This window comes from Meleagris gallopavo, chromosome 3, assembly GCF_000146605.3.
Source record: "Meleagris gallopavo isolate NT-WF06-2002-E0010 breed Aviagen turkey brand Nicholas breeding stock chromosome 3, Turkey_5.1, whole genome shotgun sequence".
NCBI lineage: Eukaryota > Metazoa > Chordata > Aves > Galliformes > Phasianidae > Meleagris > Meleagris gallopavo.
In genome coordinates this window covers 56,395,038-56,416,120 of record NC_015013.2, presented here as the reverse complement: position 1 = coordinate 56,416,120, position 21,083 = coordinate 56,395,038, and the positions used below count along the sequence as shown (strand labels likewise).

The window sequence follows — 21,083 nt, the reverse complement described above, 5'->3', positions numbered from 1 at the left end:
CGGTATCCGGTCAGCCCCGCTCCGGGGCGGGCTGCGGTATAAAGGCCGGGCTCGGCCTATAGCCCCGTTCCCTATGTCGCACTTCCTTCGCTGTACGCGGCCTCTCTGGTCCCTCAGGCGGAGTTGCTTTCATTCTTCAGCCCGGCGAGCGGAGGTACCGGGGTTCTGCGGAGGGACGCTGGCGTGTTGCCCCATGGGTGCTGGGCTCCCGGGGGCTGGCGGTGCTCAGCGCTGGGAGGAGGCGGCGAGCCGCTCCCTGCTGCTCCGAGCCGTCTGTGGGCTGGATTCTGATGTTAGAGGGTGGGCTGGGGTGGACGGACGGGAGGGTCAGGGCAGTGCGGCATCTTCCAGGGAAGGCACTGCCTGCCAGTCTCCTCGTCTCGGCTCACGGCACCGCTGCGTGTGCCGGAGTTCGCTGCCCTCTGGATGTAGCGAGCGAATGCGTGCCTGCCGGCATCTGCTCAGGTGATTGTATCATCAGTTTTTTAACGCTTTCTCTATTAGCGGTGTATTAGAGCAACACAGAGTAAAGGCAGCTTTAAAAAAAAAAGAGGCTGATTTTTTTAATGCATTCTGATAGTGATAGGATGGGAGGAATGGCTTTTAATTACAAGAGGGGAAACTCAGGTTAGATAGTAGCAAGAAATCCTTTACACAGTGAGGCCCTGGCACAGCTGCCCTGAGAAGCTGTGGTGTCCCATCCCTGGAGGTACTCAAAGCCAGGTTGGACGGGTTCCTGGGTAGCTGAGCTGGTGGGGAGCAGCCCTGACCACGGCAGGACTGGATGGGCTTTAAGGTCCCTTCCAACTCAAGGTGCTCCATGATAGTAGTCTCAGTTCTGTCCTTGAAGCTTGTGGACACTAGAAGTCTGCAGGGGCTGCTCAGCTGACAGCATCAGAACCTGCATATACAAGTCTGTTTTGGAAACTCTCTGTGGCTGGAAAGCAATCTGACTGATAAGCTGTTGTGAAACCTCTTGAGACTTTGCTACTGCACAGAAGCCCTTCGTACTGATGTGAGAGGGAGGGGGAGAGGTATTAAAAGCAATGTGTGTCACCAGAATGACTGGTGAGGAAATGCAGGAATCTGCTTGTCCTATGTGTGCCAAAGGTATCTGTGGCTCATTCACGTGTAAATCTATTCCCACTCATGTGCTCCTAGTTACGGCTGTCAGGCTGCTGTCAGAGCAGCCCTGTGCTGTGAGTTGGCAGAACAGGGCTGTGGGCCAGGCACGGGTAGGCTAAGGGATGCACAGCAGAGGGAAGTGGTAAGCATCTCAGTGAGGGGTGTGGAGTTTGATAACCCCTATACCTAAACCAATTCTACTTCCCCAAGAGAAAATGAGTCCTCCTCTGAGCTCTAGCATGTCTCTGCCCTGTAAAAGCCTGATACCTGATTATATCACTTACTAAATTGCTGATACACTCGAAACTGGTTTTAGATGAAACAGAATATTATATTCAGAAGGCTGTTACCTCCCTTGTGTTTTCTGTAGGGATTAAGGACTGTTTTGCAGCTCTCTGTAACATTCGTATCTGCTCTGGAGATACCAATCTCCTTTCATGCCAGTAAAGTATGTTACCTTTCACCCTTCTAATTAACTTAGTGAAGTTAAACTCTGTAGCTGCATCTGCTCTGAAGACTTCCTACTTCTGTTTTAGACACAGCAAATAAATTGTAACAAAAAAAATGTTGGTTTTGGTACATGTGAAGTTTAGTAACTTTAGTAACAATTCTCCCATCTAATTCTACCTTGGCTCAGATCTGTCATAGCTCTGCAGATGTGAGAGTCTACTGCAGGTAAAATCACTGCAGTATCTATGAAAATATTGCACTGTAAGAAATACTTAAATCAGTTTTACTGCCTTTTCTGTGCTAGAACTTCTGTGTATACTTTGCACCATTTGAAAGGGAATTAGGAAGAGAAAGAGGAACTTGTTTCCTGACCTACTTTGCTTTTTGACAAATGTTTTTCTGTTACCAGAATTGGTATGGAAACCAGTCCTAATGCTTGCACTGTAAAGCCTTCTGAACTAACTCGCTCTGATCTTGCAGTTGTCTGTTCCTTCCCAGGTATTGAGATGTTTGCCATGTACCAACATGTAAATTAAAATGCTACATTTTGCGAACTTTGCTCAGAGCTGCAGAGATATAAATAACTTATCTTTAAGCAATTGTCAAACATGAGTATGTACCTAGATACCAGTGTTAACGAAGATGTGATTGAATCAGGCACTTAGTGCTAAAAGCTGAGGTGTAAGCACTGGTAAGCTGTGCCTTTAGCTCAAAAGGAAAATATTAATCTTTTGCACCATAACTAAGTCAAAGATAAAAGCCCACCTTGCCCAAGGGCATGCTTCTTGTGTAGCATTCATATGCTGGGGAATGGACTTAGATGCCTGCTCTGAGTTACTGTGATGAGTATGAATTGTGTAGGTAAACACATACTTGTGACTCAAGCCTGCTGATTTGTAATTGCCATGCATTTTGGCTTCAGATGTTGGAAGGGCAACTGCTGCCTTTTTTAAGGTGTCTATATTCTGTTGGAGCGGAGGTGGAAAGCCATGATGTGAAGGGCGGAGAATTTCCAAAGCAACTATTTCTTCCCTCTCCCGAATGACAAATCTCTTGCATTTCTGGAAGAGAATAGGAACACCCTTGAGACAATATAGAAACAGAATAGGTGAGTCAAGACATGCAGATGTAAGCCCATGTACTCTCTAGGCTGCTTCTGAGTTCAAAATACTTAGAATAGATTGGAAAATGCTTTTCTGTTTGGAAATGTTGATGTTTGCATTCTCTTCAATCAGATATCAGAAAAAAAAGCCTCAAGATGAACTTCTTCCTGGAGCTGCTCAAAGTCATTGGACTTTCAACGTATTACATGTTGGAATCACTGGTGTTTTTGTTTGTGCCTAAACGTAAGAAGAATGTGAGTGGTGAAATAGTATTAATAACAGGAGCAGGAAGTGGAATTGGAAGACTCTTATCCTTAAAATTTGCCAAACTTGGAGCCACACTGGTTCTTTGGGACATTAATCAAGACGGACTCCAGGAGACGTGTAGACTGGCTGAAGAAAATGGAGCCGTAAGAATACATTCTTACATCTGTGACTGCAGCAAAAGGCAGGAAGTCTACAGAGTAGCAGATCAGGTAAAGTATCTCACTTGCAGCTCTGACACTATTCTGAGGTGTTGGTGATGCGTGATACGCTTTAGCCATGTGGAGTCAAGAAAATATTTCATTTGATTTATTGCATATACTACCAGTTTTAAGAATACCGATTTTTAGAGTTGATTTTTGTACCTTTGTCCTTTACAAATAAAAGGAGCTGGTTCTCTTTCAATGACAAATTTCAGCCGAGCGGCTTTGCATTTGTGCAGCACTTGCTGGTGAAGTACACGAAGACATCTTATTGAAATTAAAGCAGTATTTCAAGTTCTAGAAACATTTTACAAAAAGTAAACCCTGAAGATTGTACCTTGTGAAAAGGATTAATGACTTAGATCAATTTAGATAGATCTCTAGCTGTGAATAGACTTTTGCAGGCGCACATGAATGGAATTAATAAATATAACTTGAAGGCTTCGTTAGTATGCTTTCTAAAGAGCTTTGTAAATACAGCTTGTGGTTAGGTATCTTGGGCAGGACTTGTAGAAGTGCCAAAAGCTAGAACTGCCTAACAGTTTCCATTATAACAACCTGCTCTCATTTGCTTAAAATGTTGCTAAACTTAAATGCAGTTCTAAGGACCTGAGGGCTGACGCTTCAGTACCATGGAGAAAAGCAGCAGAAGAACCTTTCTGGCCAAGCACAGAGGATATGGCTATGTGTGTAGTATAGACTAAGGATGATGAAAATGGGGAGATGGGAGCAAGAAGGTGGTAAAGGAGTCTTGTAACCACACAGTGCAGGATTCCTCACTTTACAATATTCTGTCAGAAGTTTACTAACAGCTGAACCACAGGGAAGAAAACAGACTACCACTACTGTTATTTTAGATATAGCATGTCCTTCTGGCAGCTGATGTAGAACCACACTGAAAGTGTACTTATTAGCAGCAAGACCTTAGTATTAATCGGTCTTGATGCTGCTATTTAGTACTGTGTAGTAGATCCTGTCTCAGTGTGCTGCCTCAGTCTTTGCAAAGTGAGACAGAACTGTTCCAGAGTATTTTTTCTCCTGTGGTTCAGCTACACACAGATTAACTTGGAATGGTGCAAGATGATAGTGAACTAAATGCATGTAGGCAGTATGGAATGTTGTTTTGCATGGTCTATTTTCTGGAATCTCGATGTCAAAATGAAATGCAAGTGATCCTTAACTACCTGCTTTGGGTACTTCATCAGCCACACAGAAATCAGAAAACATTTCAGTAGGAAGAAAAACAAAGAGTGCTGGGTGTGTGGTGTTCTTATGAATTTCCTGTACCAACAAAGACAGCTTTTGGTGCTGAAAGCTACGGCTTAAGATGTGTTCTAAGTGTCCCTGTTGCATCACCACCCCCAAAAGGAATGTGGCCTTCTCTGACTTAAATCCCTAGCTTAACATTAGGCATTTGGGGTTTTGAAAGAGGGAAGTAACTTTTATGGGTTTTTGATCTCCTATTTGGGAGGAAACAGCCCTTTCCTCATTATCAGATTATGAATTGCATATGGGCTCACGCTTGCTTCAAGATCCTCTTGCATGTTACTGCTTTGCTTATGCTCTATTTTGATTTTTGTTGTTACTGATTGCTTGTCAACATGACAGTTTCTACTTTTGTATGAATCTTCTTTGCTTTTGCTCCCCTGCACAGCAGAAGCAAGTTTCTCAGTGATATTTTTGTGCATATAATAATACACATCCAGTGCCACTTTTCCCACCTCGTAGGAAGTTATGGGAGATGGTCTTTGCCCACGTAAGTCAGGCACTTTGGGATGCTCTCTGTGATTCACAGAACTACAGCCAAACTTCTATATGTAAAGTTATAAATGAAATGCAGCAACAAACAGGAAAGGGTGCTCATGCTTGATAAAGGCGCTTAACCAGGTCAGCCGTTTGCATAATGCTCAGCTTACTTAGGCCTAAAACAAACACCTGGAGTATCCTTTCCTGCTCTGCTTAATGGAGAGGCTTATAATTCTGGAAAGATGACATTCCCTCCCCCATTAATTAGAATACCTCAGTAAAGGTGTTCTGTTCTGAGAGAAGAATATGGAAGCCTGGTCTGAGTGTGTTGGCTCTCTGTCTTACATGGGGTAGCTGTGAGGAGGGAACTAGAACAGCCAGTTGTGTGAGCAAGGAGCTGTCACATCTAGTTAGTAGTTGTTGAACAGCTGAAGTGTATGGGTTGCATCAAGGCACTCGAGTCTGCTTTGAATGCTATCTGAAGTGCGAATGTATTTTGCAAAGCTTGGTAGAGACAGGAATAAAGGAAGAGGTTGCTTAGGATTTTACCCCTAGTAAGAAATTGAATTATTGAGGCTCTGTTATTTGCTGCCTTCTCACAGTATTTTCATCTTCACCTTACGAGGAATGCCCCAGGTCCCACCTTATGAACATCCCCCAGCTCTGTCCATGCTTGTGCATGCGAAAGCAGCATGACTGCTCATTCAGGTATTTATTTGCCCCAAAGCAGGGTAGGCCTGGGGAGTGAGTCTGTGCTTCCAGGTTTGCAAAGATCATCAGATGTGAGGAAGTACTACTGCATCATTTGCCAATGATTCCAGGTCTCCCTGAGTTCCCACAGTTGTTAACATGTGATGGGGCTGTGTGCTCCTGTTAGTGACTGGACCAACTTGTCCAAGGCTGCATGCAGAGGTTATGTAGCACTGCTCCAGGAATACTGAATTATCTGATGGCCCTCTGGGAGGGGTATGACTGAGGTAGAAGGGGGGCTTTGGCTTATAGAGTGAAATAAAAGCTATTCCATATAATTCTAAGAAGACTGTTGCTTTTGTTTTTGTTTTTTAATCCATACCTTTTAACAAACATGGGGAATATTGAAATAAGTTCAGAGACAATGAGGTTGTTAAAGGGATAAGCATCATTTAAACCCTTACTCTTAGGCAAGCTATTCTGTGTGGTCTCCTCGTGCTCTGTTCAGTTGCTGTATTTGTACATAGGGCATAGGGCATCTCATTGAGAAATGAGTTTCCTATGATCTGGAACTTGATGGCCATGGGGCATAAGAAGAAGGTGCTTTTCCTAAGCTACTCACCAGCAGAGTTTTAGCACTTGATCTGGAAGCTACAAATTAAACAAAAATAGGGAACTTGTCTCCTGTTTCCTGGATAGCAGAGAATGAGCTATACTTGAAATACCTTACTAAATATTTTCATTCTCCTTCTATGAAAGCTAGTACAATATCTTGATGATATCAGCTTGCCTGTAGCTGTTCCGTCAGGTTAGTCTATTCTCATTCTGGAGCTGAAATGAGAACTATGCTTCCACTTACTGAGCTAAATTATTTTTTAGCCAACTAATTTTCTGGAGCCATTTCAAAAGGTTTCTGGCTCAGTGTTACAACCAAAGTAAATATTCTAGAAACAAACTGCTTGTCGTGTGCTGCCCCAGAAGGCTCTTGAAGTTTTTGCATTCTGTGAAAGCATGTGTTTTTCACTCTTCCACCTAAACTGTAGATACACAAATTTTAAAAAACAAAACAAAAACAAACAAACAAAAAAACCCCTTCATTTGGTAAGAGAAACTGCTAAATTCCTGATCCTATGAAGTTGCTTGAAGCAGTCAAGATATTTGAATAAAGGAAAAGGCTGTAATATGGAAAATAATTTTATAAGCTGTCTTTCATGCAGTTTATGCACATGTGGAATACTTCTAATGAAAAATGACTGTTTGCCCATTCTAACCCTGATGTGCTGAGGGAGAGAACTCTGATCCTCAAGAAGGGTGCAAGGAGGCCTGGTTTAACAGGAAAGCTCTTGTGTACATATGAAGGTATGGCTAGTGGAGAAGATGCAATGTAATACTTGCAATTGCATAACGGTGGCAGTCAGAAGAAATGGAACCTGTGGAAAACAGCACAAAGAGCCTTATAATATCTGAAATACCATGATGCTATTAAGTAGCTGCTGTCCTCTATAATGGTAAAGATAAAATCCTAGATTGTTTGGACACAGGCAACTTACGTTACCAGCAGGTAACCCCCTTTTCCTTCTCTTCAGTAGAAGACCAGTGATGTGAAAGCTAGTTTCAGTTCTAAAGCCGTATGGCTTCTGAATACAACTAACTCTGGAATATGTAAGAGGATTTGAGTATAAAGGAAATCTCACAAGTGAGGTTAGTTTTAGCTATTAGTTTAGCTATTATGGCCCTCATGTAGAGTTTGGTGTACTGATTCTGTTTACTTGGCATGAGGATTTGTATACTGTGCCTTGCAACATGGCACAGAAATGGTTCCTAAATACAGAATTGCCTGTTGGTTTTGAGATGGATCTAATGTAGGAAAGTACTTATATTAGTAAAGGCCTTTGCAGTAGGGATTTATCTGGAACAGTCGCAGTGAGAGCCATAGTTCTCTGAAAGCAGATACCTACTTGGGAGCTGTGAGCTGCTGGGCTCCAAAGTCCAGGAGTGAGCTCAGAACTAAATAGGCATCAAGTGGGAAAGTGTAAGAACCCATAGTATTTGGATCTGTAACGAGCACAATACATTCAGTTTGGTCGAGATGTCACTTCTATTTCTTAAATTCCTATGGATAAAATTTGGAAAGCGTGTTTCATATTTATTGCATAATAATCTCAAGACTTTTTGTTGTAGGTTAAAAAAGAAGTTGGTGATGTCAGCATCCTAGTCAACAATGCTGGCATTGTAACTGGAAGGAGCTTTATTGAATCTCCAGATTCACTTGTGGAAAAAACTATGGAAGTGAACACAATGGCACACTTTTGGGTAATGCTGTACTTGTACATACACACATAAACATCCTCCTAGCATGTTTTCAGAATTAATTTTGCCATTTGGAATTGAGTAAAGTATGCAGAAGTTGAGTCAGAAATGATACAAGAAATTTTCTATGCCTTGTAGTATGTGAAATAAAAAAGGGTGAAGAATGGATCCTTTAGGAACTTCTAGGTAGGTAAATGAGAGAAAAACTGCTTAGCATTTAGAAATGCTTTTAAGAACTGAAGTTTGTCATTCTGCTAAATTCTTAACCTAATCAGATACTATATCTCTCGATATTCGCTGATGTCAAACAGGTCCAGTTTAGAAGTTGCTGCTCTAGCAACAGAAGTGTTGAATTCTATTATTGTTCTAGTTACTTTGTGGTTCTGATAGTGATAGTAAGGAATACCATATGTCCAGTCAGCGTTCTTATACTAAGTAAGTGGGGCTTTTGTCCAAAATGAGCAACTTAATGTGCTTTTCCTCCTTTCAAGGAAGAAGGGCCATGTATGCTGTGTTCTTACCACAAAGAATTGTAAATGAGACATTAAAACATGCTTCAGTTTCTTCATAAATAAATTTAACCACAAAGGTTAAGTAAACTTAGTTAGAAGGAAGATGTGAAATTCAAATTTTTGCCATTTTGCAAAATTTGTAGGGAGTCTTCAATTTTCATTTGAAACAACATAGTGCTGAGCTTTAAGGTAAAAGCAGGTTTACAGCTAGCTGAAGCTGGGTTTTTTTGCTTTCAGCAAGTTGGCATCTGTCTACAGTGTTGAGAAAATGGGACTGGTTGGACATGGAACATCCCAGCTTAGTTTAGTGTTCAAACAACAAATTCCTATTTTTTTCCCCTCTCTTGTATAATAGTTGGGAAGTTCTCACTGAAAACGCAGACAGAATTTCTCTACAAATAACACCTTTGGAATATTATAGCAAGTATTTCACTTACTAAAATGTTTCATTGCAACTCTGACTTACGTTGCAGACTTATAAAGCCTTCCTTCCAGCAATGATAGCCTCTAACCATGGACACTTGGTTAGCATTGCAAGCTCAGCAGGACTGATTGGAGTCAACCGTCTTGCAGGTAGGGTATTAAAGCTGATGTTTGTTTAGTTAAACCAATTAGTTTGATTTAAACTCAGCAATCTACACTCATGAAAAAAGTCCTAACTTTCAGTCTCTGGGTTGCTGTATATAAGTAAAGCAAATAGTGATATTTTCAAACCAGCTGACCTTAGACATTTTGTTGAAAAAGTTTTCCAGATGCTCAGCAGTGCTGTGAAACAGGCTTTTCTAGCAAGGCAGTAAGAGGATCCAGGAGCTTCATATGGAACTTTGAAAACTGAGAACTTGTGTGTTATTGAAGTTGACCTACAGACACTTGGTGACATACAGGCAACTTTCTTTGCAGATATGTTCTCAAGCTATGCAGTGTCCTGTATGGACTTCCCTAACTCAAACTGTTACTAAAATCCAATTTGGTACAGTGGTAGATGCACAGTATCTCATTTTGCATTCTCTGCCATTCATTGAGGAGAACCTACTTGGTGTTGAGATTGCAGGAATTCCTTCTGAGTTTGCTGTAAAGTGCATGCAAATGAGGAAGTGGCGTAACAGTAAAAGAAATCTAGCTTCAAAACAGTGATAATGAAAACAAATAGAGCTGCAAGCTGAAAGCACTTTAGAAAATCTTGAAATCCTAAGTTTGAGGCTGAAGAAACAGGTTTAATGAAATTATCTTTTCATGCCAGTCCTGTTAGCAGATTAGTGACTAGGAAGGTGATAGCAGAGATGTGATGAGAAACTCTCTTGCTGCCAGTCTATACCAACAGCTGATTTAGAAGAGGGAAAGTAAAAGAATGAGTCACATCAAAAGCAAGCTTTATTAGTAGCCTATGAAATTGCTTCTTACTCAGTTTTATTACGGGATAGTAATTTCCTGGAGGTAGTGCATGTATATCGTATCTATACCATCTGTAGTGCTGCTGTTTATTTACTGAAGCATAGCGTTGTCCCTTTTCTCTGAAAAAACTGGGACTCACTTTTTTAGTAAGGTTTGATAAATTAAAACGTTTAACTGCAATTACTGTTATATTTGTTTTACAGATTACTGCGCAAGTAAGTTTGCAGCCGTTGGTTTTGCAGAGTCCATTAGTTTAGAGATGAAAGTTCTGGGAAAGACTGGTGTTAAAACCACAACTGTGTGTCCTTACTTCATAAACACGGGGATGTTTGATGGCTGCAGTACCAAGTGAGTAAGCTTCTGTGGTGATGTTATGCAATTTGAACATGTGGTCTTGTTTCTTTTATGACACTCAGAAGCTAGACTTTGCCCTGCTTGTGTTGTTTTAGGGCCTCTCAAGGATGATATGCTATCTAGTGACTAGGCAATGTATGTGGCAAAGCTTTCAATACTTTAGTATTCATTTACGCTGAAACATGAAACGTAATTGATGCCCTTTCCCCTATTTCATTCCTTTGTGGAAGTCAAATGCTTCAGTTGTCCTGTCTGGTTTCCTTCATTCACCTCCTGAAGTCACTGGCATAGCTTTGCTCAGTGCACTTATAAAATTACAAAATTCAGAAGCCAAATAAAAGTCTAGAGTGTTTTAATACATGGCTCTCTTGTGAGGGAGACAAAGGAAAAATAACAACAACCCCTCTCCCTCTTTAGGGTAACATAAAAAAGGTTTGCTGCTTCTTATGATATTTCTCTTTTAACTATCTGCAAAAATTGATACCTTCTTGAGTAAAATGTCAATCTAAAGAAATCTGTATTAAAATAAACATCTTCCCTTCTAGGTGGCCGCTTCTACTCCCCATTTTAGACCCAGACTACGTGGCTGAAAAAATAATGACTGCTATTCGACGAGACCAAGCAATTTTGGTACTACCACGCAGTTTGTATTTCTTCTTTGCTTTGAAAAAGTAAGTTGTGTTCTTCCTTCCTTACCTCACTCTTTTTTCTATCTAAGCTGAAAATGTTTTGACTAAAAACACAAACCAGACTATTCCTGTATAGTGTGAATGCTCATTCAGTTCTCCACATTTCTGGAGTTTACTTAGTTTCTAGGGGTTGGTTCTACACAAAACAATGTCAGAAATGTGTGACTGGCTTGCTGCCTCTGCTGGGGTGCAGTGTTACTGTGGGCTGTAGAAACTGGGCCTGCTCCTCAGGAAATGCATCACTGGAATCTTTGCCCCAGCATTAGGGCATGTCTGTCTCTTGCAAGCCAGCCTGATGAACTGATCTAAGGCAATGAGTAAGGCAGTAAAATGAGTGTAACCAGTATTTTGTGAGCACTGGTGGAACTATGTAAGAGATTATACTTTCTTTGCAAGTATTAGCCATGTGAAGTGACTTCTGTGATTTCTGTATAAACTACAAAAATCTTCTCAGGTCTGTTTCTTCTACCTTGCAGTATCCTGCCAGTGAAAGTAGGCGTTCTCCTTGCGGACTTTGCTGGAGCCCTCCATTTCATGGATAGCTTCAAAGGCCGCGCGAAGAAGGACTGAAAATTGCACAAAACTCAGCAACTGAAAAGCAGACCTTGTTAAAGGTAGTGCTGGGAAAAGCCTGCTTCTCTAGCAGCTGTGGACTTAAGGTGCCTCTCTTCTACTTAATAACATTTTTAAGGAAATTGATTTTTAATTAGCTCTTAATCAACAGCTTTCACGTGAGCTTTTTTAATCCAACAAACTGTTTTCTTTTTTCCTCATTATGAAAGTAGGAAAATTGAAATACGTTCCTTTGGTAGTATCTGTTATAATGCCTTAAATATCATTCTGCTTCACAAACCAATAATCAGCAGTTTGGGGGGAGATGATCTCAGGAATCACAGATGTGACTATGGATGTCTTGGGGAACAAAAGAATGTGAATGACATTTGTGCTGCTAATTGACTTCTTGTCTAATTTATTTTAAAAGCTAATACTATGCCTGCAACTTTGCAATGAAATCTTTATATCTTATGAGTGCAATATTTTAAGAACAATTTTAACTTTTCATCTCCTATGTAGAGCTTGTAGTTACAAAGCATAATACTACCAGTAGAGATGGGATGTCAAACATCTTGCCAAGCAAGACAACAGAAATACCTTTGCTACTAAAACCAAAGGTATTACATGGTGTAACTGGGGCTCCTCCTGGGACTGTTTCAGAAAGGAATGATGCTGTGTGACTAGTGAATAGGATCACTAGAACTATAGCTTTAGTAACAGCACAGTGTTTTGCTCCTGAATTGGGGAGCAGGCTGTCTTCTATCTACAGAGAATTGTTTTATTTACCTTTGCTCTTAGGACTACCCTCAGGTATGCTGTGGAGGAGGCCTTGTCCTTTTTAACAATGACCACTTACACCCCCTCCTCCCCCCACTTGACTTTCATTAAACCCAAAACATGAAAAGGGAAGATTATATATTATACTATTTATATATATGCTGGTTAAACCAGTCTCATGTCACAGTATTCCACTGGCAATTGGCAATGCCTACAAACTAAGACTATAACATGCTTTAGCATGAAATTAATCGCAGACAGCACGGAGAAAAGGGTGATGGGGGTTGGACTCAATGATCTCTAAAGGTCCCTTCCAACCCCTACAATTCTGTGATTTAAAATAAAAAATAAAAAAAAAAAAATAGAATTGCTTTTCCATGATAGCCTAGAAACTATTGTCATTTTCCTTGCCTATACAATTAATGACGTTTTCACTGATTGAGAAGAGTTTAAGTTAAACTATTTTGTTAATGATGAGCAAGAAACACAGGATCGAACAAGAATGTTAGAAGTAGCTTTACAGTTATGATGGATTGCTGAGAGGTAGAATTCAGACTGATGAAGAAAAAATTTGTCTCAGTTGTTCTCTCAGATCTTCTTTTTCAGAAATTCTGCTCAGTTTGCAGCTCAATTCAGGAAGTTGAAATTATTAATTAGAAAATATATGCCTATAAATTCCGTCATGTGTACATAGCTCTGTTTGCTAGTAATAAAGTCAATCACCAATTCACCTGTGTGGTGTATGCATGTCTTGCAGGCTCCGTACCTCCTTATATTAACAGGGTCCGTTTTCCCTCTTAATGTGGAGGATCTTTCCTAAGAATGTGTTGGAGAAGAACATCTCCACAAGGACTTTACAGAATCACTGAGTTTGAAAGGTAGCTATACTTAAAGCAAGGTCAATCAGAGTGTTCCTCAGTACTGTCTCCATACTCCAATAGACTTTACAACCACTGTGGGATGGCCTGTTTCAGTATGTGTGACTACACACAGTTTTTTTTAAAAAAAAAAAAAAGCCTATGTGGAATGTGTGTTTTTTTTTGTTTTTTTTCCTTCAGTTTTTGTCCATTACTTCTTGTCCTTTCACTGAATGCCATTAAGAAAAGTCTGGTATAGCTATTTAAAAATTCTGAAGGGAAGAGCCATCTGGAGTGGAGCTGAGGCGGTAGTAAAAATTGTATTGATCACATAAGCAAGATTCATGTCCAGAAATTGAAACTACTTCAGCTGCATGATAGTAATTAATGTTAATTTAGCTACCAAAAAAATGCATTTTTGAGTGTTTCTTCTCTTTTTTCTGTTCTTGGTCTCTTTAACAAGCAATTTCTTTAAGCAGGATTATTTCTGAGAGCAAATAGACTGAGACAGCGTCCTTGATATGTAGATGTAGGTGTAAACTGCTTTCAAGCCATCTCATACTCTAGGTTTGCATTTTAGAGATGGGGTTCTCACAAATCAGTTCAGTCTGCTTGCTGACATAAAACTAAGTTCCTGTTTTCTATCTGTTTTAAAATAGAAAACGATGGCCCTATTACCTGTTTGTGCAGCTGGAAGAAATGAATGTTGTCATAGTGATCTAGGCAGCTGGAGTTCACCTGTTACATTTCTGAAAAGAGACTTTCATCATCATAGGCTTGAACAGTAGCAAGAAGTAAACAAGCTTTATTGCAAAACAACACAGGATCTTTATTGCTCAAGTGTTTAGAGTACTAGCATAGGTGTGATGGTTGCTTTGTGTGACTGGAAGATAACACCCTGTCCTGTTGGTGATTTGACCTCCATAAATACCAAGCACATCTAATAAAATAGCATGACAGGTATGTAAAGATGTGTCTTGGTGGTCAAGAGAGACTTTTTCCATGTTCAGGAGTAGGTATGAGGTATGTGCTTGGGTCTTCAGCTACCATATGAACTTAAGATCACAGATGGTTCTCTTCCAGCAAGTTCATGATGCCAAGAAGTGCTCTTTCCTCCTGCACCCAGCAAGGAAATTTCTCACAGAAAGATCTCTGTGAGACCCAAGCAAGAAGGTGGAACACAAAATGGAAAAGCATCTTAGTTGTGACAGTGTCATAGCTGACAACAGCATAGAGCTGCCTGTTGATCATCAGGCAACTTCCACAAAGAGTTCACTGTTTCTATGACTACTGTTTGAAACTCTTAATGCTGGAACCCAGTCACTGCATTAGAACAAAGTTGACTGGGATGGCATAGTTGGCTTGACAGTCATTGATATAATGACTCAAAGACAGTTCAGGATGTGGTGTTGTGTTGCCTGCTGTTACTTTCCCATGTGCAAGTTCATATTCCTGTGGTAGAAAAGATCCTACTATTCACTAATGCTCCAAAGCATGGAGAACACCATTTTCGTTGGTGCTGACTTGATCCTGTGAATGAGACTGAGGAGAAAATAAAACAAAAAGCTAACAGCTGAGAATATAGGCTGTGTTATTACTTATTTTGTAAATTTGGTAATCATTTCCAAGAGCAATACACAGCTGTTTGGAAGCTGGTCTTCACAGTCTGTTCTCATTTTAGGAAGGAACCAAGCAGGTACCTTTTTTCTGGTAGCTTCTGGCAGTTGATCTTTGGAAGACAGCCACGTCTATTGTCCTGCTGCAAGGTAGGACAGGAGACCACTGTCAGCAGATACAGCTAGCAGCAACAACCAAGGTTCTTGCAGAGCAAATTTTGTCTGTTGGCACTGTGTCAGCGCTGTTATATGGGTGGTGAAACCTTGGTGACGGTGCAGCTCCATTAGGGTGAGTTTGCATTAAGTGCAAACTAAAAGAAGCTTGCTCAGAAATTAACATGGTGAGATGTGATAGCTGAGGCATCTGTTATGTGTCCAGTCTTCGAAGAGTACTGCCTGGAAGTGGGAAATCCTGGTGGAGAGCTAACAAGGTGGGTCTTCCCTAGATTAATTTTAACAAATACTCTTTGCATTACTTACTGATCTGTCTGTATATTTCTGGCATGTTAATGGTTGTCCCTGAGGCAATGCATCATGTACAGTTAAATTGCACATCTGATTCCAGTTATGCTACAGTTATTGTAAAACAGCATACCTGTGTTTTGGGAAGCTCCTAACTAACAATTTGGGTGAGAGCCGACAGTTCCAAGTAAAGGCTGCGTATCCAGAAGGAACAAATCTCAGCAGAATTGCCAGGTGAGGTGCTTGAATTATTTCCTTCAGGATATAATGTGATTTCTCTGCTCTGGCATCGAGTCAGCCTGTAACAGGATGAGAGTAAGGCACCAAATTGAAATCTTCTGTGTTACAACTCCCTAAAAAATGAACGCCAAGTTAATTTCACACACACAAGAAATTATAAGTACTAAAAAAACACACTGAGCTTCAGGTAATGCACTGTTTTTCAGCCTGAAGTTTTTCTAAGCTGTACTTGTAATTCTTTGGTATAGATAACACTGTACAGTTAAGGATTTGCTCCACGTATATGTGAATATGATTACACTTGAACTTAAGGCTAAGATTACCTGCATCTGATACAAGGTTATTCATGTGATTCTGTAGTGACAAGAATAGCATCTGCAAGTCGTGGGGAAAAAAAAGTTGGTTTGTATGATATGCTTGAGTGTTAATTCATACTCAGGTGTGATTTATCTGTAGATTTCTTAGTGAATTCTTCCTTAAACAATTAAGATAAGCACTTGTTTGGAAAAAAAAAAGAGCAAGATTTACGTAGCTGACTGGAAATTGTGATGTCCTGTGTTTTTAGTATGGCTTACATCTCTGAAGATAGAGACAGTTGCCACATGAGTATGTTGTTCTGTAATACAGAGAGTGAATGTAGCACAAATATTACACTGTAGTGCAAGTACAGTGTAATACTTGTGGTGTGTAATATAAGTGGGAGTGTGAAATGAATACTTGAAGCAGGTAGAGCTTGTGTGTAGAAGCTGCACCATCTGCAGCAACAGTCCTGTCCCATGCTCTCTTGTATGCACACTTCTACTGTATTCCAGAAGATAAAATCACAAGCTTTACCATGAATATTTACACGTTCTCCACCTTAGATGGACCTCTGTATTTTCCTCCTTTTGATAGTGTTCTCTTAATACAAAAAGGAGCACTAGAATTACACGTAGATCAAGGGAACAAGCAAGGAGAGGTGTTCAGGAATCACACCATTCCTTGGCTGAGGATTTTGAAGGAGATGTAACAGAACAATGAGCCATGCTTTTATCAACCACATATGAGCTTTCTTCACAACTTTGAAGTATCTGATTCAGCCACTTTGAAATCCAGGAAATGATCCTGAAGAATCCCACACTTACATTCCCAAGTGTGAACCATTAGAGCTTCTGACTGGACTGACTGAAGAAGATCTGCAGCCACCAGGGCTTCATATACATGCTTTCCGTGTAATCTGCTTTATAAGTTACCCTTCACCACAGGACCAGTTTCTAGATGGTAAACATCTACAAATATTTTTAGATAACATTTTCACACCAATAAAACTACAATCACTAAATTGTAAAACAAATGTAACCTAAACCAATGACTTGAGGTGGCAAAGAGACTCAGAAGGGGCAGTACCTTAAATTATTCCTTGCAGAGACAATTTGAGGGCAGAGAACGCTGAAAGGTTAAGTTTGTTTGTAACCGTGGAATTAGCTGCCTTTCTTTCCCCCCTGGGTAGGAAAGCTTTTACTTCTGGTGGGATGCATTGATAACAACTGCTAATCAGAGGCAGAGTTATCCTCTTACTTTATCCCGCATCTAACTTTCTTTATCCTACATATAAGTTCCTTCAACCAACTGTTCATGGCACTGTGTCAGTAATGACTTACTAGCACTTCAAGATTTCTGGAAATTCCTTGGCTCTCCTCCTGTTACCACTCCCAAGTTGGAATACAAGGAAACTTGGCTGGAAAATATTAACAACCTTTGTGTTTTGTCTGCATAGAGAAAAGAATTGCTATAAATCGACTGCTGTTAGCTTAGATATTTTAAAGAAGATTAGCAAAATGAATTGATTTTTAAATTCCCATAAAGAATAAAATCGTTCCAGAAAATAAATTTTCTTAAAGGAAACAAAAACTTGTAAGTCTACATTCATGTATATTGTGCCTAATTTTAAGATGAAGTTAATAGAATGCTAAATGGTTAACTTCATCAGTCTGGAGACTTCTGGCACTCGTGACTGATGGTTTGAAAATGAATTTGAGGTAGAAATAATAATAAAAAAGGCAAATCATAGTCACAGTCAGTACAGTGTTGATAATACTTGTTTGGCTCTTACGATTTGTATCTGCTGTGATCCAATAAAGATCACAACTTAGCAGTGGCTTCCCACTGAGAGACTTCAAGTATACAGGATTATGTACCACTTAGAGACATACACTGTGCCCTTGCTTTTTTCTGCATGTATCTGGATATCTGTGTTTTGCATGTGGTGACATTCTGAATATTACCTCTGCAGGTAAGAATTCCAAGAATCATCAAGTCCAATGTCTACTAAAGCAGACAAATACAGTTTAATGTTGAGGACGTGGGATGTTCAAGGAAAAATATGTGAAAGAATGTCTTTGAATAAATCTCAGATCTGTTCTGCAAACAACATGCTTATCAAAAGATGACTTTGAAGGCTTATGAGAGACAGCAAGCATGGTTAGATGAGCAAACCTGGTTTGGAATTGTGCCATGTCCTTGGACCTTCCTACACAAAAATGTTAATCACACTTCTTCTAAAAACAAGAACAGAGAGAATTGTGCACTTGTTTGTTTGGATTGATCCTGCCAGGTGAAGAACCTTTGCTGCAATAGCATCGCTACAATGAGAAGTTACACAGTCCCATAACTTTGAATAATCCTTTTTGGCATTGTTTTTCTCTGCCCTCCAGGACTGAGAGTTTAGCCAGCAAAGTGCAGCCAGGGGCTTGCTGGAGGATTTTGTCTCAGAAGACACCAACAGTGAAGATGAGAAAAATCTATTGGGTAAGGGTGAAGAGAGGCTGAGATACTGCTGCTGCTACCCATGTGGGAGTGAGGAGAGCTGAAAATGGGCTTCGCTTGAGGATGGAGCCAGTCCCCCAGAATATACTAAACTATATAACAGAGGCCAAAGTAAACAACATCCAGCAAAAAGTATTTGCAAATGTAGATAAAGCTTAGCTTTTCCCTCTGCATGTAGTAGATTCTGTCCTCTTGAGAGCGATCCACTGAGGGTAATCGCGATGATATTTTCTTCAGGTAGTGAGGGAACCATCACTGGTTGGGCTAAGCAGTACAGATCTGCACCACAGCAGGTGGAGAAGGAAACGCATACTGTATATTGTCAAAGTTCACAACACTGACTCGGAGATGATCTTTTCTCAGTGTTTGCTTGCTTGTCAGCAGGGCAGCTGCTGATAATGCTGCTGAGAACAGGCTTACACTTTTCTTCTGGCATCTGGACGAAGAAGGTATCAACACTGAAAGGAAGAGTCTAAGAGGCACTTGGACTGCATTAGTTAAAACTACTGTGGTAAACTGGGGCTGGTTTGTATCTCTCAATCTCTCACAAAGTCTGTTTACAAAGGACACTAAGACTTGTCACATCAAGGCAATGGGTTCTCTATGCTTTTTTTCTGACAGCTGATTGGACATGTGCAGTCCTTATGAGAAGCAGAGGTTGGTAAGGTTTTCCATATGGCTTGTAGTTGTTTTTCTCCTCTCTTTCTCTACCATCAGCAACCTGGAAAACAGCCATTTGAAACTTCAAGATTACAGAACACTCTTCTAGATGTGACCTCTTCTGGAAGACAGTCTCTCGGGTTAGAAATATTCTATTACTTTCCACGTTACCAACTGGAAAACAGTGAAACATCCTTGAGCAGTATTTCTCTAGACATGCCAGTGAGAAGTCCCCTGTATGGGCAACCTGGCACAAGGAACCATTTATTAAACAAGAGCTCAAAACAGATGGTTGAAGTCACAGCAAAATCTGTGCAGATGAAAGCAGCAAGCCTGAATTGCAATGACTCTAAATAGGATGGGAGGGGAATTCTCCTAGCTGCAGAACATTTTCTTGCTGGTCAGCCTTGACAACTCACCATTGCTTGAAGAAGCAGAGCCAATCTATCACTTTTAGCACTTCAGCAGGTGATTAACCAGCAGCTGAGTCATCCCTGGCCAGGGCTAGCACATCCCAAACCAGGGGAGGGGTGGATTGCTGGGGAAAGGAAGCACAACAAATCTTCCTCTGCTAATTCATGCCATCTGGAAGTGACAGCCTGTGGGCCTGCAGCTTTATTTGCAAAATATTGTTTACAATTTTTATTACAAGGACTATAGGGAATAAGACTTAATTATATTTAACAGTTCATCATCATTACACAAACTGTTGTTCAGCATTCAGCTTCAGAAAACAGGAAGCAATACTCATAAGATTGGTTTCTCAGGTTTTTTTTTCTTTTTTCCAGACTATTGTTGGTAAGATGTCAAACAATTAGATGGGAAAACTGGAATGGAACCCAGTGTCATGCAGTTGGAGTCTTTTGGTGTGAGAGGGCTTTTTGGTGAGCCACAAAGGATATGAGCTGTTGCAGTCTTGACTCATCAATTTTGCTGGTGATAATCCAAGCTTGTTTGGGAGGTCTCTTGGCGCAAGAGTTTGTAATAGAAGGGCAACAAACACAGATGATCCACTGCAAGCAGACACTGTGCGGTGCCTGCAGCTCACGTGTTCCAGCACTTGCACAATCACTTTAAGTGCAAAATTACATAAAACCAGCATTAACCCTACTAGAACTGGTCTTCTTAAGCTGCAAGGTTAGCCGTTCTAATCAAGTGAAGGAGCCCACAAGTGTGAGAAGCAGCATATGCCTGAAGGTGCATCTATACAAAGGCAAAAGGATTGGTGAAGGGGGCAGGATCTCTACAATTTGGCAACAGGAAGCTGTTCAATAGCTCAGCTGTCTAATTTAGCTCTCAGTACAACACTTTGTTTCCAGATCTCAGCTGCAATTTTATATATATTTAAATGTATATATCACTATCAACTAATGTAAAAATAAGTTCCTTTCCTTGCAGTACAACCAATAATCAAATACAAAATGCTGCAAAATGAATGTACATAGCGGATTATTCATTAACCCACAGTGCAAGAAAGCCAAATTCACAACGTAACACTTTAGAACACTTGGTTACAGTCAAAACATGTCTTGAAAAATCACTTTGATCTATTGTTTCCACTGTAAGGGACCATCCATTGCAGTTCCACCCTGACATGGGGCTGAGCTGAATTTCTGCCATAAGGACTGGGGTGAGCAAGTGGACAAGTTTCTTTTCTCAAAGGAAAGACAGACTGCAGTCCATCCTCAGAACAAGGGAATTGATGAGAATGAGGCTCCAGGGTTCTGTAAGGGTGCATGAATGGAGGCAAGATAGTCCCACAGTCGTTCCTTTTTGCCTCTGCTTCCCTAGACAGGAGGAAGAGCTGGGAACTGAGTATGTGATGCAGGTTCTGGAGGAAGCTACATGAAAGCATATAAACATCAGGAGTGTGATATCAACAGGTGAATATAAGGATATGAGAGATCAAACAGGCTGTGTATCTCCATACTACAACCACAGCCTGAGATACGCTAAGAGCCCAACACTCGTAGGAAAGAAACAATTGCCTAAGAGCGCAGCTTTCCATTCTGAGAACCTAATCTGAAGTGCAGCACGTGTGCCTGGAGCTACAAATTCAAAAATCAGTGGCAGCACTGGGGATGCTCCAGGCCTACAAAGAACAGGGCACAGCCTGCACCTTCCCTGTCCACATGCAACAGCTGTGACTGAGACACTGTGACAAGTCTCCATCTGCAGACTTGGGAGCTCTAATACCTTAAGAGCAAGAGAAGTTGTGTTATTCAAAAAAGTGAAGGAGCTTTGGCCTAGATATATGTTTTTTTTTTTTTTTT

The 21,083-nt window shown here is 40.6% G+C and overlaps 2 protein-coding genes and 1 long non-coding RNA gene across 14 annotated transcripts in view; 2 read left to right on the top strand and 1 right to left on the bottom strand.

Moving 5' to 3' along the window:
• The first annotated feature begins 10 nt into the window (after window positions 1-10).
• SDR16C5 (short chain dehydrogenase/reductase family 16C member 5) lies at window positions 11-12,900 on the top strand. 3 transcript variants are annotated; one of them, XM_003205063.4, is made up of 7 exons: window positions 11-154; window positions 2,811-3,154; window positions 7,763-7,894; window positions 8,877-8,976; window positions 9,999-10,143; window positions 10,695-10,820; window positions 11,315-12,900. In XM_003205063.4, exons 2-7 carry the CDS (start codon window positions 2,834-2,836, stop codon window positions 11,406-11,408), a joined length of 918 nt encoding a protein of 305 aa, XP_003205111.1. In that variant the 5' UTR covers window positions 11-154; window positions 2,811-2,833; the 3' UTR covers window positions 11,409-12,900. The 3 variants fall into 3 exon arrangements, with proteins under 3 accessions (XP_003205111.1, XP_010707255.2, XP_031408725.1); XM_010708953.3 differs by lacking the exon at window positions 11-154 and adding an exon at window positions 345-465; XM_031552865.1 differs by lacking the exon at window positions 11-154 and adding an exon at window positions 2,554-2,683.
• The window catches only part of CHCHD7 (coiled-coil-helix-coiled-coil-helix domain containing 7), a 34,072-nt gene continuing 13,538 nt past the window's right edge, over window positions 550-21,083 (bottom strand). For 2 of the 10 annotated variants that reach the window (XR_004159259.1, XR_004159261.1), the window contains 3 exons: window positions 16,986-17,093; window positions 15,239-15,404; window positions 14,634-14,786 (listed from right to left, as the gene is read on the bottom strand). The gene's annotated coding sequence lies outside the window, so the exon portion shown is untranslated. Of the gene's footprint in view, window positions 2,637-6,992; window positions 7,012-7,617; window positions 7,637-13,705; window positions 13,777-13,835; window positions 14,570-14,633; window positions 15,405-16,985; window positions 17,094-21,083 lie in introns of those variants that run through there. The other 8 variants (XR_002113378.2, XR_004159260.1, XR_004159263.1 and 5 more) reach the window with 8 other exon arrangements.
• On the top strand, window positions 16,195-21,083 carry LOC109366790. The gene is made up of 2 exons (XR_004159266.1): window positions 16,195-17,938; window positions 18,039-21,083. It is a non-coding gene; the product is annotated as an uncharacterized LOC109366790 (long non-coding RNA).